This window comes from Fusarium fujikuroi, chromosome FFUJ_chr07 (assembly GCF_900079805.1).
Source record: "Fusarium fujikuroi IMI 58289 draft genome, chromosome FFUJ_chr07".
NCBI classification, from domain to species: domain Eukaryota; kingdom Fungi; phylum Ascomycota; class Sordariomycetes; order Hypocreales; family Nectriaceae; genus Fusarium; species Fusarium fujikuroi.
In genome coordinates, this window is record NC_036628.1 from 2,932,988 (window position 1) to 2,949,262 (window position 16,275).

Below are 16,275 nucleotides of genomic sequence, written 5' to 3' on the forward strand. Positions count from 1 at the left end.
AACATCATCGTCAACATCAACAGATCACCCGTTGCCCCTTCAATCACCCCCGAAAGCTACAGTGGACCCCCCCAAACAAACAAGCACCGTGAATGCGCAGGCCCAAAAACACGACCGCTCCCACCAAAAAAATGGCCTGAATTCACGGCCCCATAACAATTCTCCAGTGGCCGTTTTGCGAGACCCTGCATGTACTGAGATCCATTGGTCCTCGTTCTCTGCGAGGTTACGCGCTAGGCTATAAAGGGGAAAAGGTAAACATTATGCCTGGAGGTCGTGTAAATGATGGCCTGGGGGATGTTTTTGTTATGCTGGAGTTGTATTTTTTAAAGGCGAGGGGTTCGCTGTTTTGTTGTTTTGTTATCTATACTTGCTCAGTTCATTGGACTTGTTTTATTCATGTTTGTGGTCTTTATGAGCCCTCGTTGTAATCTGCTTGACTTCTCATTCAATTGGCATACTCACTCATCATGGATGACATTCATCTCCCCATCGCAATAAGACGCTCTCGTCGCAGCAGCATCAAACCAGAGCCAGACATGCCCTCATCCCCAATGCCCTCCAAAACTCCCAAGCGCTCCTCCCGACGAGTTCGCTTCTCCGACCCAGGCGCCTCTTCATCCGGCTTAACCCCCATGGTCAATCGCTTCACCGTCGCAACACCCAAGCGCCGTCGCCACTCATCCTTGCCTGTCCAAACAACCCCCAGCACAATCCGCTCAAAACCAGCGCTCCCTGAAAGCGGCGAAGTCACGTTTCTGCCGCTGCGCCAAGTCCTCGACGGTCGCGTGCAGCGGAGAATTCGTCGCAATGGTCTGAGCGAGGAGATGAACACAATTCAACAGGAAAAGCGCCGCCGGAACCAAGAAGCAAAAGATGAGATTGAAAAGTTGAGGAATGAGTTGAAAGCGCGTGATCGCGAGATTTATGAATTGCAGAATGCGACTATCGTCATCGACACAGATCGCATCTGGGATCTTGAGAAGCAGATCCTAGATCTTCAAGATGAGCTGACTAAACGATCAGGTCGCGCTATGGATCAGAGCAGAGGGTATAACTGGACTCTTGCAGCGCGGGAGAAGTTCTCGCAGGATTTTATGGACATGACGCCTGATGAGGATCAGTTTGGGGATGAGACTATGGCGCAGTTCATTTGTAGCACGCCTTCGAGGGCGCGTACTTCGTTCATGACGCCTCCTGCTACGAGTCCTACTGTACCTGGGACGCCGATCTTTGAACCACTGGAGACAACGGCCATGGTTGGCGTTCAGGCTTGTCTGCCAGATCCTAAGCAGCTGCAGTTGGAAGAGGAAGTGTCGTCGCTTCAACTGGAGGTGGCAAAGTTGACCGACACTCTTGAATCTTACAAGACCCTCAGCGGACGCCTTTCCGACAAGTTATCAGACTTTACACCCCGGGATCAATCAGGCCTCGAGGCACAGATTGACGGCATGCTCCAAGCAATGTCCGACAGAACATGCGCCCTGCAAACCCTCACATCCTCTATCACAAAACTCGGCTTCACTGGCTCTGATGCCAGCGACATGATAACAACTCTCATCACCAACTTCCGCGCCGCGCGGTTAGAGCTCGAGTACCTAACTCCCGGGGAAATCACCCTCCCCCTATCATCCCACGGTGCAGAAGTCTTGGATCTCATGCTCACGCGTTTACGCGACATGGCGAAGCGCGCGAAGGAAGATGAGGATGCTATAGATGAGTATCACGAGATCGAGCTCTCCCTACGGAAGCAGTTGGACGCAAGAGTCACAGTCATGGATGGGCTCAAAGCAGAGATGGGAAAGGCTGAGAAGCTTATCAGTGATAAGATTGCGAGGATCAGAGAGCTCGAGGTTGCGAATCAGAGGCTTAAGGGTGCTGTGGATGGGTATATCCGCGACATTTCAGAGCTGGAAGATCTCGTTCAGCGAATGGAGCGCGAAGCCCATGATGCCAATGACGAGTATGCTGTGCAACTAGAAGTCAAGCACAAAATCCTCACCCGCAAAGAAGACACCATCGCCTCCCTCGAAAGCAAACTCTCATCCGCGCTCACCCGCTCCACCGATCTTCAAGCCCAAATGCTCAGTATCCAAACCACCAACACACAAACCATTTCAGAACTCAACAAAAAGCACGGCTCAGCCCTTGCAGCGCGCGACGCCAGTGTTCTCAAGTACCGCAGTGAAATCGACAAGCTGAATGAATCTCTGCGCTCAGCACATGATAAAATCTGCGGTCTGCGCGTTGAAAACGGTGGTTTGAAGAGGCAAGTTGACGAGGAGAGGGTCAAGGCGAAGGAAGTTATTGATGCGATGAAGGAGGAGTTGGAGAGGGTTGTCAAGATGAGTCAGGAGTTTTTGACGCCGAGAAAGGAAGAGTCAGAGGTTGTGAAGGGACAGGGGGTTAGGAGGGTGAGTAAGAGGTTGAGGGGGAGGGATAGTGGGATGGGGTTGTTGGATGAAGAGGAGGAGGAGTTCTTTTGAGGGACATTCATTGCATTTTTCCTTTGTATAGCATATTATTATTTAATTCATATTCATATTCAAAGTGAGAGTGAGGTTGGCCGTGATGACTTGCCTTTCTGAGTAAGTACCGATTCGATAGCCGACGAATACCGATCTCCACACCAACCAAACCAATCTAATCAATCACCCTCCTTTTCATTTTTTTTTTACTCACTCGGAATTACCGTCCGAGTTCGGCCGTTCGAAACCACTTATCAAGATCCAAATTCATCTCATTAATCTCGCATCCCTTTCACTCCCCAGACCCCAGACTCTCTCACCATCACCCACTAACACATAATATCACACATACCCTCATAATGACAATACTCGTCCTCCGTCCTGCTTTTAAACATCCCCTCCGCCACATCCAACGGCGCTTCCAATCCTCACCCCCTAAAAAAGACCCCGTTCCCGTGCCCGCCACTGTCGCCCCCCTGCCGTTATGGCAGCGCCTCGGCCCTCTGACAACGGCTGTTCAGGCTTATGCGCGTGCGCAGAATAAAAGCCCGTATAAGACGCAGGTTGCTACTGCGGTGGTGATTTACATAGCGGGGGATTTGAGTGCGCAGTATGTTAGTGGCAATGAGTATGATCCTGTGAGGACGTTGAGGAATGCGGTTATTGGGTGTGTTGCTGCTATACCGAATTATAAGTGGTGAGTCTTTCTTCTTAGTTTCAGTGAGAGAGTATGAGTGAGGTAAGAGTTTCGTATTAATATTCTGTCCAGGTTCATGTTTCTTTCACATAACTTCAACTACTCCTCCCGTCTTCTCTCCCTCGCCACAAAAGTAACCGTCGGCCAAGTCGTCTTTACGCCAATCTTCAACACATACTTCTTCGGCGCCCAGGCTCTGCTGTCGGGATGTGACATCCCCGGCACAATTGAGCGCGTCAAAGACACTGTGCCAACGAGCATCATTAATTCCTGCAAGTTATGGCCCATGGTCACGGCATTTAGTTTCTCGTTTTTGTCGATTGGGTGGCGGCCTTTGTTCCATGGTGTCGTGGCGGTCGGATGGCAGACGTATCTGAGCTTTTTGAACAGGATGGCGGAAGTTAAGGAGAGGGAGAGGCATGCTAGGGAGGGCAATATGGAGGTTGGAGAGAGGGTTGGGTATGCTGTTGCTGAGGCTGCCTAAGAAAAGGCAAGATTTCTTTTGTTTGGGTTTGGGATAGACTGGGTTCAATAGAATAGATAAAGATGGCGTTTAGGTTGAATAGACAATTTTCTTATGTTATAGCTTGGCGGCGATAGAAGCCAATAGCATCTTGTGGTACGGACTGACAGATAAACATGATTTTCAACTTGCTGGACTGTTCCTCTGAGTCAGAGCTGCAAATTGAATTAGGTACATCAGTAGGAAGAAAGGGCTGTAACTCGTGGAAGGGAAAAGATTCGAGAAGCAATGTAGATTTTTGAAGCCTGAAATTTAAGAAAACTATTGTGAGTTTATTTACTCCGTATACAGGGTATGATACTTCAAATGCCAAGAACCGGGTCTATATGCTCCCTGTTCTAAGAATAATTGTTTCCTCCCAGGGACCAACATAACAGAATAACGGCTTGCAACCTGTATTACTTTTCAAATACTCAATTGACCCAGTGTATCAACAGTGGCCAGTGACGATCCTGTTCCTGCTCAGATACGACTATAGTTTCCTGCAAGCCACGGCGCTAGTCACACATTCAATAGTGAACACGCTATTTACATTCCTCCTGCACGTCTCAGCTCAGCCAGCCCGAACAAAAACATCAGCTCTCCACTTCCCCACGAGATTTCCATCTTCAGAACCCCAGGGGTCGGCCCGGAGCGACATGCATGGTCCAGATCCATCTATATCATCAAAGCGGCTCACTGTCCTATTCGGAGGCGAATCAAACGAATGCCGAGTCGCCGCCACGGGTACCAAGCGCACCAGCTGAAATTCCAATGGTGCGATACTCGTGGGCCATGTTTCGGGGGGCGTTCTCCTTTGAGTCTAAATCACGATAAAAACCATCCCTGAGGAACGGCAAGGCGTTCGATATCACAGAGCATACGCGCTGTGAAATGTGTTGAAGGTGATGGCGCTTAGACTTCATTTGCTGGCGATTGCGGTGAGTTTGCAATTCTCGTATCCTCATGTTCAGGTAGCCACTGGACTTTCAGCTGGTGATAGGCAAAGACATGCAGAAAATTATGGAAGTGAATTCCCGAGGGAACGAACATCAAAGAACTCAACTCATTTGGAAGGATTCACCTATGATTTTGTGGAGGACAAGGTCTGAGAGTTAACTATATATTGTCGCTCCGCCTCGTGCCATACCTCAACATCCTCATCAGTAACAACCTTTCAATCTTACCAATTGGCTCTTCTACTTTCCCAGAACCCTTTACACTTTAGGCATTACAATGTTCGTCTACGAAGGCCGTCTCGACTGGAAGCCCTACGGTGATAACGAGACCTTCGTTATCATCTTGCCTGACGGTCCAGTCCGCGTCGGCGATACCGCCTACCTCTTTTCCCAATGGACCAAGGACGCCCAGGGCACCAAGAAGGCCAACTTCTTCCAAAAGTCCGCCATCGAAAAAGTCTCCAAGACTCCCAACGGCGATGACACCTTCATCGCCAAGGCTTCCTACTACAGCTGGGAGATCACGTCCCGCGACATCTATGGCAAGCTCGACGTTGTCATGTCGAACCCGGCGGGCGCCAAGAGCAACATGTCGTTCAAGCGCATCTGGCAGTCCAAGGGCGAGCAGACCACTGGTGCTGCTAGAATCTGGACTGGCAAGATTTCTTGGTCCAAGTATGCTAGTGACGAGATGAGCATTTTCATCGTCCCCGAGGGGTTCGGCGATGGAAAGCCGGTTCTTTCGCTTTGGCAGTGGACTCATGATGATACTGGTACTGAAAAGTCTCCGTCCTTCCGCGCTGAGTCCCAGAAGATGATTTCTGGTGCTGGAAAAGGCATCAAGTTCTCTTACCATTCGTACTACGATATTACGTGTACCTGGGATGAGAAGACAGAGAAGCTTGCTGTCCACATGAAGGGACCTGAGGCGAACCAGGATCTTGGCGAGTACACTTTATCCGCTTTGATTGATCGCCACTCCCAGTAAGTCTGAGGCCACAGGCTCATTCCAATGCTAACCGCCATTCAGTGACTGGACCCCCCCAGAGTATTCAACCCCCGACAAGGCCGAGGTCGAAGTCCGTCTTCCCCAGCCTCAGCCGTCTCTTCCTCGCATTCTTGGACCCCTTCCTTTCCCCAAGAATCTCATTGACACTCTGCGACATACCATCGCCTTTGCCGATCAAGCCGGCTATCTCGCCAAGTATGCTGAGGATGTAAGTAGCCACTATTAGCTTCATTACCGTTGACTAACGACTGTAGCGATTCAAAGCACTCGATGCAGACTTCCATGCTCGAGGCGAACGGCTCAACGCCGCTACCACTGAGAACGACGAGCTCAGGAAGGAGGTCAAGAAGCTCACCGATGATCTCAATGTCGAAAAGGCCAAGACCGGTGATCTGACCAAGAGACTCGCTGACGCTCAAGCCGCCCATGCTGCCGATCTCAAGGAGAGAGACGAAAAGCTCGCCAAAAGCAAGAATCATGATATCGAAGACCACAAGGCCATGGCGGAACTGGCTGCCCGGATCGAATATGAGCGAGCTTCCAAGGCCGAGGTGCAGAAGAACCTTGACCAGACGACGACTGATCTCAGAGCCGCCGAGGCTCGCCTTAAGACTGAAGCCGCCAAGATTGTTGCTCTAACTGCTCGTATCGCCACTCTCGAAGCAGAACTCGAAATTGAGAAGCGAGAGGGTGAGAGACTCCGCGGTGAGAACAAGCAGAAGGATGATACCATCGCAAAGCTGGAGAAGGCCAAAAATGACCTCCAGTGCCAGTTAGAACAGGCCCAGGATGATGCCAAGGATCTCGACAAGCTTGCAAAAGAAAGGGGTGTGACGATCGGCGAGAAAGGTGATGAGATCAAAGGGCTCAACAGCGTCATCGAGACCAAGGAGAAGGCGTTTCTCAAGCTCCAGGAAGAGATGAATGAGAAGGCTAAGGAGCTACGGACTCACATGCATGAGGGTCATGTTACACCTGCTCCTGCTCCTACTCCTACTGTTGTTCCTGAGCCTAAGCTACGCTTCAAGTGCAACATTCGAAGTGAGAGTTCTAGTGGCAACAAGAATGTCTTCTTCGACCTCAACGGCGCAGGTGGTCAGAACCCTCCTGTTCATGCAATGTGAGTACCATCCCGTCAATAATACGTGATAGCAGCTGACCTTCTTAGTTCTGATGGATCGTACAAGTGGAACTCCAACCAAATCTGGGAGATCTTCTCCATTCCCGGGTCCAATACGCGCGTCATCATCAAGAACGCGGGCAATAGCTTTGTCCTCTTTTCAACTGGTAAGCACAATGTTCTACGGAACGGATAAGATTACTCACGGATGATATAGGACACGGACAGACTGTCAAGTGTGAGAGAAACCGCGATGTCTCTGACCTTGCAGCTCAGTGGGATCTCCAAGGCGCGACTGTTGACAACGTCAACGACAACACGCAAGTTCGGTAAGTAACTCAACATTTAGTGCATGAACTACAAGCTGATGCGCGATTCAGATTCCGAAATGCTAAGGATGAGACGTATCTTGACCTTTCGGGTGGCAATACCACTAATGGCACGGCTTTCTTGACCTGGAAGGACGGCCATGGTGGTGCGAACCAGGCTTTCAAGCTTTGGAAGCACTAGGACTGGTATTGCAGTGACGCAGGCCTTTTCTTTCTACTTGGTGCCGTTTATTGAGTTGACTTGTTGAAATTGAACTTATATTCTCTTACGTCCCTCTTCGAGGGAACTTAATGTGATTTTAACTGTGTTTATTTATGCCACCTGTGACTTTATTAGTGGCCATAGCTAATAAGGTTACTAATTGAGTTATCATAAAAGCATATTATTCTGATTTTAATTGGGGAAGACTTATCTTTATAGAGGCTATATATATATTGCCTTTAGAAGCCTAATGTTAATTGGTATTTTTTAGTATGTTAGCTTAATATATCTCGTTAAGATATTATAAGCTTTAACTATCAATTAATATTTTCTTATGTGTCACTGGATTTGCCTCTCGGTGACTTTTGAGAGGAACCAATAAATCAAGATGATTGAATTTTCGTTCTTAGAAACTCGCTCACATGGCGAATCTTCAGGCTAAAAGTGTGTTGATTACGACGTTATTGTTTTGGCAAAACAATTCTAACTGCATAGTACAAGGCAATGAATCTGGAGACTCAGAGACGCCAGGCAGATGTGATTAAGTGCAGAAGTAAGTCTATCATAATAAATATACAAATGAAGAATTAAAACCACCAACCCAAAGTAAACTTGTTCAAATGGCAAGCCTTGACAGTCGACCCAGCCATCCCAGGAATAGACTTTCCACTCGGCGTCCTCACACTCAAATCATTTCCAGCACAACCACCTCCATTCGCCCAAAGATAGGTGAACGGAATAGCATCACCCTTCTTCAACTGGATCTAGTACGAACCTCCCTTCCACAACGCGGAGTTCTGTCCCGTTCGCGTCCCCTGGATAGCCCAGGCACCATAACTCCACGTATACGCTGCATCCTTGACCCAGAGATAACCCCAGTTATCGATGGTATCAGGAACAGAAAAGGTATACGTTCCTGTCTCTTTGGCGTAGAAGTATGCGTTGTAGAGAAGGGCTGATTGGGAAGCATCGAATGTTCCGCTGCTGGGGAGGGTGAGGGAGCTGCATGCGGAGAATTGAAGGGTATGCGCGTTGCCTGACGATAGTACGGGTTTGCTTTTGAAGTAATTGGTTGTAAAACCATCGTCGTAGGCGTTGGCGTTGAAAGGGCAATTGAGTCGTCGGTAGGCAATATCGTTGTTATCAGCAAATGTAGTCTCGACGACCCATGCGGTGACAGTCGAGGTCTTCTTCTCAGTCACTGTTGAGGTAAAGACACTGACTGCTGTAGTGGTGATGACCTTGGTACTATTTACAGTTAGGTCTGAAGTATGGTCAACAAGGAAAAGAGTCTTACTATTCATCGATGGGAGTAACGACATCTGTAGAAGCTGTGATGAACGTCGTAGGCTCAACTGTCTGAGTGACGGTCGTATGAGTCGTAGGTTCCTCAAGATCAAGACAGGAGCAGATATCAGAGGTTTGAGCCTCAGTCCAGTCAGAAGGTATCGCCTCAGGGACCTCAATCTCGTCCTGGCCGCGCTTCTCTGGATGCGGACTGCCTCGGTCGATGGTAGGAACAGGGGCAACGTAGGAGTATGCGGTGTCAAGGCATGTAATTGTTTCGACCGATCGTGTCGACGTAACCGTAGCCTCTGACCACTATAAAAATATTAGCACACGCTCTCCAAGCATGGTCTGTGGAACTTACCTCGGTATTGGTCTTGAACTCTGTCAAGATTGCAGTTACACCGTCGTAGTCAGTCTCGATGTGCGTGAGAGCGTCGGCGGTGATGGTGGCGACATCGACTTGGTACACGTTTGTGGGATCAGTTGTTGCATACTCAGTGCTGCGAGATGTAAGTAGTGAACGTTCTCAGTTCGCCGAGGAAAAGAACTTACATTGTATGCATGGTCATGGAAAGGTAGCTGACACAGAAGGGAGAGGCAACTGGGTCAAAGGCCAGCATTGAGATGACATCTGCATTATCGTAACAGAACTCAGATGTGGACGTTGGCGCAGTGACTGTAGATTCGGTGGTTGTACCCTCAGTCGTGGTATGCTGAGTTGTCGAAGGGCCAGGCGTGGCATCACTAGTGGGTTTAGTAGTATCGGTCTTTGACTGAGTGACAGGCTCAGTTATGTCTTCGGTCGTCGGAAGCGTCGTGGGAGAATTAGTCGGAGGATTCGGTAGTAGGGCCAGTGGCTGCCTCAGTTGACGATTGAGTAGCAGGGTCAATCGTGGCCTGCCCAGACAACTCTGTCGTAGTAGTACCAGTTGCAGCAGCATCAGTGGTACCGTCGGTAGTTGGCGCGGTAGTAGGCTTAGTCGTTAGATCCACGTCAGTAGTACCAGTCGTGATACCTCCCGAGGTCATGGTGCCAGTAACAGCAGTACCAGTAGAAAGTCCAAGGGCTTCTGAACCACTGGTTGAGACCAACACATCACCGCTTTGAGAGCCAGTTGCGGAAGTAGAAAGACCACCAGAAACAGATCCGGAGCTGGACAGCAACGTAGCCAAAGTGGTGGAACCCTCGGACGTAACGGTCTCAGAGCTGATAGTCACAGTTGATGTGGCCTCCTCTGTACCAGAAGACGCAGAAGTGGCAGTAAGTGTCGTATCTGAGACCTCAACCGAAGCAGTCGAAGAGGGAATGCCAGTGACGGCAGACGAAGAAACAGATGCCCTGGAACTCACAGGCTTGCATGGTCCAGCGTAGGCTGTAGCAACGGCAGCTGCAGCCAGAAATACCTTGTGAAACAACATCGCAAAATGAATGACAGGTAAACGAGTGATTGCGCGAAAAAGAGTAGAAATCGCGACGAAGATTCTCAAGTCAACACGGAGAGATACCTCCCTTTATCCATCCTGTCTAGATCCTTTACGCCCTAACGCTATTTCCGAGTGGCAGGCCTCTCAGTTGTTTACTTTTCTTCTATATAAGGTTGTTTGTTGGTGGCTTCTCTGTTTATCTAAGTAGGACGGCTGAAAAGTCTATGGTGTTTGAACTATTGGCAATATTGTTGGAAATATCGTGTGTTGTTGGCGGGATGGGCTCAGTACCTGCGTTAGTGCGACCAGGGGTTAGGGGATAGGGACCTTGTTGATCAAACATCGATCATGCTACGGGTGTATGCTGGGGCCTGTTAGGGGTGGGCGAGTGGCCCTGCTGGGCTGAGATTTGCAAGACCCGCCTTTGGTGACATTTTGACCAGAGCTGTTAACTTTAAAGACTATAAAGCTTGAGGTTAAGGTATACCTTTATAGTACTATATAAAGTTTAATAAGTAAAACTAAGCCAAGAATAAGTATAAGTAAAGTAGTACATAAGTAATATTAGTTATATATTATATATAAGTTAAAGTAAAATAATATTAAAACTTTAAATAAATAATATTAATTAAAAGCTATATATAAACTTAACATAATAATAAAAAGTTACTTATTTAAACCTTATAACTTATTACACATTCGTTAAAGTTCTTTCTAAAGCTATAAAAGGTAGGCTAGTAATATAGTATTTTCTTTTCTATATTAGTATCTAGACACACAGTGTTTACCGCTAACCTTGCACCGTACCGCTTCATTGAGGTTCCACTCAACGTCCACTAACAACCTTATTATTACAAGGACTTCCATGACTCGTTGTATTAACCATTCTCGTGTTGACCGCCTGGCTCAGTGCCATTCTGTCCGAATCTTCGTTTCTCCTTTTCCAATGCATAGACTTCACACAAAGAAAAGGCAATTCCTTCGTCTAGTTGGATTTCACAAGGCTCCGTTTTCGATCACTTGTCTGCCGCTGGACTTTTGGTGACTACTCATTATCATCGTCAGCCCCATTTGAGTGATGAGTTCTGCTCGTTCAGCTCTCGTTCAGCTACCAGGGAACCCTGGGATACTTTCCATTAGTTAGGGGAGCTTCAAGGATTCAATAACGAACCTGATCTCTGAACCAAAACAGTGATTGACGATGGCATTTCCTGACGCTTCGCTTACAGAAGCAAGTGCAAGTTGTCCCAGTAAGCGACGCGGATCAAGTATCGATCTGACGGGAAGGATCATGCATTCAGTACGGAGGAGTTTCATCAGGCATATTCAGTAACTAAACAATAACTCTAAAGTTATCTGCCGATGTGCTGAAGTATGTACTCTTCGATGTTGAGATTTGGCTTGCAGAACTGCCACTAATTCGTCTCAACCTGCCAATGATTCTCCTGTGCGTGATCATCATGCATAATACGAGTCGCACCAGGATTTTTATCTAGTTATTTTTAATTATCATCACATTTAAATCGCAGGCTATAAGCATGATTCATCACAAGATGTTCCAAGCATAAACTGCTGGATTACCTAACAGACCATCCGTCGTTGAAACATTCGCCCCAGTGGCGTCCAACCCTCCGGTAAGCGACGGAGATCATCCCCAAATCACAACCCAGGGAGAAGAAAACATCTGGCATTCAATTGGGGTGCCATAATAAGTTGGTCTAAAAGCTAGTTTAAAAGGGACTGAGTTTACCTAAATCTTTTCATCACTTAGATCAGAAGGCCTAAGTTTTCTTGCCTCCGCTCACCACAGATCCAGAGCCCCGAATCAATCGGGATCACGCGCGACATAGCCCAATCGGAATAGCCATCATCCCAAATTTGTCGGGAGCCAAGAAATGGCTGATCGAGCTGAAAAGGTAAGAGGCTGTATCGGGATAAGCAGCGCTTGGCTGTACTACCAGAATAAGCTTAAAATAAAGAAATGGCGTTACCTAGACTGGTCGATTCAGCCTCATGCATGCCATTGAGTTTGCCCTTGGGGTAAGCTGGGTTAATATCCTTGTTCCTACCCCCGATGCATGAATTCCATGTCGATTTTGCATTGAAGTTCCTGTGGGATTGAAAGAAAGGTTGTTATCATGGCTGAGTATAGTCAAGTCCACCAGGGCGTCTACGAGATGAGATCAGATGGGTTTTCAACGTATCATCAAACTTCAAACCCCAATGATCCGTCTAGCTACGGTTACTTCCCCACCGGTAAACCTGCGCCATTTCCAACAAACACCGAGTTCGAAGATCGCCAACGCCTCATACACCAAAATGCCCCGACAGGCTTCCCACGACCAGTACAGCGCCAGCCCTTGCGAAGAAGACTCGGCAAAACGGGAATGACCATCATTATCCTCGGAACAATCGTCATTATCGCCTCATGCGCTCTCCTCGTCTATCTCTGGCAAGGCGCCGAGAAAGCGCGCAACAGACAGCCCCGAGGCAAAGAATGGGACAGAATCATCTTTGAGGACTACGCAGCGCAAGTTGCAACACTTTGCTCTGCTGCAATCAGAGTGTCGATGGATCTCCAGACTTGCCTCGCTGCTGCGTCAATGGCAGCCATTGTCCTTGAAACCGCCGGTTGCCGACTCTCTGATCTGGCGCGATTGTCAATTTCCAGAGCCTCTAGTTGTGATGCAAGCCCATGGGATATCTTCCTCATCACAAAAGGCAATAGGAAGACATTGTTCCACTGCATCATCCTACTCTTTAGTTTCATGCTGAGCCTTGCAATGACTTTCACGTCGACGATTTTGCTTTTCGACTTTAAGGCGCTTCCAATCGCCGCACCGATGGTCTCACAGTCAATCTATGTTGGGTTTGATATATCCAAGGACACAGCTGTGTTCTCTGGTGTATCTTACTGGCAGTCCAAACCGTCAGCACATTGGCGATTTGCAGAGACGCGGCCTTCGAGCCAGAAACTTGCGCCTAAGGATGTGGCAGACACTGGAGACGTTTATCGAGCCATGATACCAATGGCTAATGTTGATAATCGAACTTCACTGGAATATTACTCTGGGCCTACGATTGTCAGTAACATGAGGACAGCATGTGTAGCACCAACCTTCAATGATGCCACATTCGAGTATATATACACTGGAAGCAATGCTACAGAAGGTCTTTATCTCCAGGCAGAGTTCAACAGCTCGACTGGCTGGGAGTCAGGGCCCAGCATAAACGGTTCTTATCCAGCGACACTCTCGTGCCGTATCAACAACGAATGGGACCAAGCGAATTCGACGTCCTGGCCAATATCGTTCTGCAGTTTCAACATGAAAGAACTAGCACCCAAGAACAACAGTTTCACGAATCCCCTTTCTCGTCATCCATACAACTTTCATCCCGTACTTCTCCTCAACGCGAGCGATAGTCTGATTCAGTTGAGACCCATGTATGACATGGCTACAAACACGTGGTCGAACGTGACAATTCCGGGGGATATGCAAATGGCAAAGTCAACGAGCAAAGGTCCATGGACGACAGCGACGAATAAGAACGGTACTCAAATCTTCCAAGCGAGTGTGTGCTTCCTCACTCAGAACACACCACTTCTATACAACGTCACCATGACAGGTAGAGCAATACCATCCGAACCAACGTCGATTGCAAAGTGGAAAACACTACAGGGCAAGAACGGAACCCAATTTCTCAAACAGCTCGGCATAGGCGTATCCCCCTCAGATACTGAAGCAAGAGGCATTCTAGATCTGGAAGTGCTCTCAGGGCCAGCTTCTATGGCGGATACAGGCGTTGCTGACTGGGATGAATGGGTCTACCAAATGATCCACTCCAGTCTTTTCGACTATAGTATTTCCGGCGGATGGACCTTCAACAACGATGCTCTGCAAGGGTGGTTTGATACATTAGCGAATTGGCCGGCGCACCCAGAGCATTCACATCTCTTCCAGAGTGTTCTCCAAGAAACAGATGATCCAGCACGAGCAGTCCAGGAGTTGTTCTTTCGATTCTACCAAATGATCTTCCACGATATCTTACCCTACTTTACTCAACAACAAACCGTCTCTACGATAAACGTGAAACATGTTATCATTCCGAATCAATGGACGGGCTTAATAATTATTCTGTCCGGTGTTATCCTCCACTTGGTTCTTACGCTGATAACTATCATCATGTTTATGGCTTCGACAAAGAGCTCTATCCTTGGGAATGCATGGCATGCTGTGTCGCAGATCGTTTCGCCAGAGACGAGTGTTGTGGTGGAGACTGTGGCGAGTAGTGGGATGAGGGATGTTGATGTTGCGAAGTGGGCGGAGTCGACGGGTTCTGATGAACGTATGTATGGGTTGTCGACATGTGCTGATAACAAGGTTCGTAGACGGTAGAGAATATTCTGTGAAGTTGCATATATCACCAAGAATAGAGAAGCATGTTTGTTCAAGTGATGTGAAGATCAAGTGAATTACGAGCCAAATGTGCTTTGGCAATCCGTAGTCAGACCTGCCTTGGCTCCCTGTGAGCTACACTAACGGGGAGGAGAAAACAGAACTTAGGGCCTTGATCCTAAATAATGAAAAGACTTAGGTAATCTAGTATAAGTTTTGGATAGACTTTACTGAGTTTAGTTCATACCTCATATCAAGGCTTGAAGTTTCTTGCCCCCTGAAGACGAACTACTTAAAACTCCTTCCATGAAACCCAGGAAGAATCTGCTGCCCTTCCAGTTCATCATACGTGATTACCCTCTTCTGCGACTGCTGCCAAGTCTGCTTCAACGTCGTGAACTCTCCCATCGTCGGGGCGCGATGATTTCCCCTCTCAAACTCATTCTGCGTGTATCCCTCTCGCTTCAAAAGAGGTGAGTCAATTGTATTGAGAACAAGGTCGTTCTCTGCGCGCGAGAAGTACAAGAGACCTAGACGGTCTACGTTGCGCTGATCCTTTGGAGGGACAGATACCTGATTTGTTAGTCTGTGAAACAAAGTGAAGGGGTTGACTTACCCGATGGATGGTAGACTGAACATAACCCCCCGTAAGAAAACTCAACGCATCGCACGCATTAACCGTCAAACTTGCATCAAGAGGCTTGGCCCACTTCCAATCGCCAGTTTTGTGATCCTTGATCTGAAGACCAGCTACAGGTTGACGGAAGAGAAGTGTGTATGAGCCAAGATCAGTATGACCGCGAGACCAAAGACCATCTTCAAGCTTTTCAATCTCCTCGGGGGAGAATTTCCCGTATTTCATGTAGCGGAGGTGGGATTCGTTGTGGGTTCCCCACTTGTGTAGGTTGACGAGATGGTCTTCTGGGATTTGGAGGGCAAGAGCTGTGAGGTGGTAAAGAGGGTCGAGGACTTTCTCATGCAAGTCCTGTATCCAGGGTCAGTAGAGTTCTGGTAAATGACTGGCGGCTAAGGCTTGATAGCTCAGAAGACAAAGCAAGGCGACAAGTAAATTCAACATATGATAAAAGTGTCGGAGGAACTTACCTTTGCAAATGAGGTGATCTCATCGATGTGATCCTTTAACAGCTTCGGTACAGGCTGCGTGATCTTTCCATTATCCGCTGCAACAAGTCAGTACCACAATCTATTGGATCTAAAGATCAACTTACTGGCCATGTTCCAAACCTCAGTCTTCTCCTTCACACCACCCGACAAAATCCTTCGTCCACCTGGTCTGTACCCATTATACTCTCCCGCATCAAGATCAGGAACATACTTGAGCTTCTCTTCGATAGGGAGGTTGTAAAAGGCATTGCCAAGAGCGAATTGCCTGTCAATGGCAGATTGAGGAATATCGAACTTGGTTACGTAGAAGAAACCCTTGGTGCGGATTGCTTCAATGAGAGTTTGGGCGAGTTCGGCGTTGCCTTCGGGGGTACCGTATTTAGAAAGGTCAATGTTTGCCACTGGGAGAGTTAGATATAGATGGAGAAGAGGGGGTGAGGGGAAGTACAGTCTGCCCAGTCGAGATCTTCCTTTGTCTCTGGGACGTAGGAGTAATGGGGAATATCTGAGACAGCAGAAGGCATCTTGTTCTATATCGACGAAGCACACGGTGATTATGGTTTGAATTACAGACTTTGAAGTAGGATAGTTAACTTGATATATATGCGCGACATTTGATATGCTGACATATCAACGGAGATAGCGATGTCGTGATTGACTTCTCCGCATGAGATGCCACGCTGTGGAGGGGAAGATGTTTTCCGATGTTGATCAACTGCTCGCTCAATATCGATAACAATGGCGCAATTTCA

General features: G+C 47.9%; 6 protein-coding genes; 4 read left to right on the plus strand and 2 right to left on the minus strand.

Annotated features, from left to right (window-relative positions):
• Positions 1–470: 470 nt before the first annotated feature.
• On the plus strand, positions 471–2,486 carry FFUJ_08201 (uncharacterized protein; the record flags this gene model as incomplete). The annotated part of the gene is made up of 1 exon (XM_023581125.1): positions 471–2,486. One exon carries the CDS (start codon positions 471–473, stop codon positions 2,484–2,486), a length of 2,016 nt encoding a protein of 671 aa, XP_023433780.1.
• A 341-nt stretch (positions 2,487–2,827) lies between these two features.
• Positions 2,828–3,649, plus strand: FFUJ_08200 (related to glomerulosclerosis protein Mpv17; the record flags this gene model as incomplete). XM_023581126.1 has 2 exons in its annotated part: positions 2,828–3,165; positions 3,238–3,649. The coding sequence occupies 2 exons, from the start codon at positions 2,828–2,830 to the stop codon at positions 3,647–3,649; spliced, it is 750 nt and encodes a 249-aa protein (XP_023433781.1).
• A 1,254-nt stretch (positions 3,650–4,903) lies between these two features.
• On the plus strand, positions 4,904–7,265 carry FFUJ_08199 (uncharacterized protein; the record flags this gene model as incomplete). XM_023581127.1 has 6 exons in its annotated part: positions 4,904–5,610; positions 5,657–5,843; positions 5,890–6,755; positions 6,804–6,922; positions 6,973–7,084; positions 7,136–7,265. 6 exons carry the CDS (start codon positions 4,904–4,906, stop codon positions 7,263–7,265), a joined length of 2,121 nt encoding a protein of 706 aa, XP_023433782.1.
• Positions 7,266–8,050: 785 nt separating this feature from the next.
• Positions 8,051–9,995, minus strand: FFUJ_14421 (uncharacterized protein; the record flags this gene model as incomplete). XM_023581129.1 has 5 exons in its annotated part: positions 8,051–8,534; positions 8,584–8,888; positions 8,938–9,076; positions 9,129–9,320; positions 9,448–9,995. 5 exons carry the CDS (start codon positions 9,993–9,995, stop codon positions 8,051–8,053), a joined length of 1,668 nt encoding a protein of 555 aa, XP_023433783.1.
• Positions 9,996–12,178: 2,183 nt separating this feature from the next.
• On the plus strand, positions 12,179–14,398 carry FFUJ_08198 (uncharacterized protein; the record flags this gene model as incomplete). The annotated part of the gene is made up of 1 exon (XM_023581130.1): positions 12,179–14,398. The coding sequence occupies one exon, from the start codon at positions 12,179–12,181 to the stop codon at positions 14,396–14,398; it is 2,220 nt and encodes a 739-aa protein (XP_023433784.1).
• Positions 14,399–14,686: 288 nt separating this feature from the next.
• FFUJ_08197 (related to gibberellin 20-oxidase) lies at positions 14,687–16,047 on the minus strand (the record flags this gene model as incomplete). XM_023581131.1 has 5 exons in its annotated part: positions 14,687–14,971; positions 15,015–15,383; positions 15,503–15,579; positions 15,628–15,924; positions 15,972–16,047. 5 exons carry the CDS (start codon positions 16,045–16,047, stop codon positions 14,687–14,689), a joined length of 1,104 nt encoding a protein of 367 aa, XP_023433785.1.
• Between the last annotated feature and the right edge of the window lie 228 nt (positions 16,048–16,275).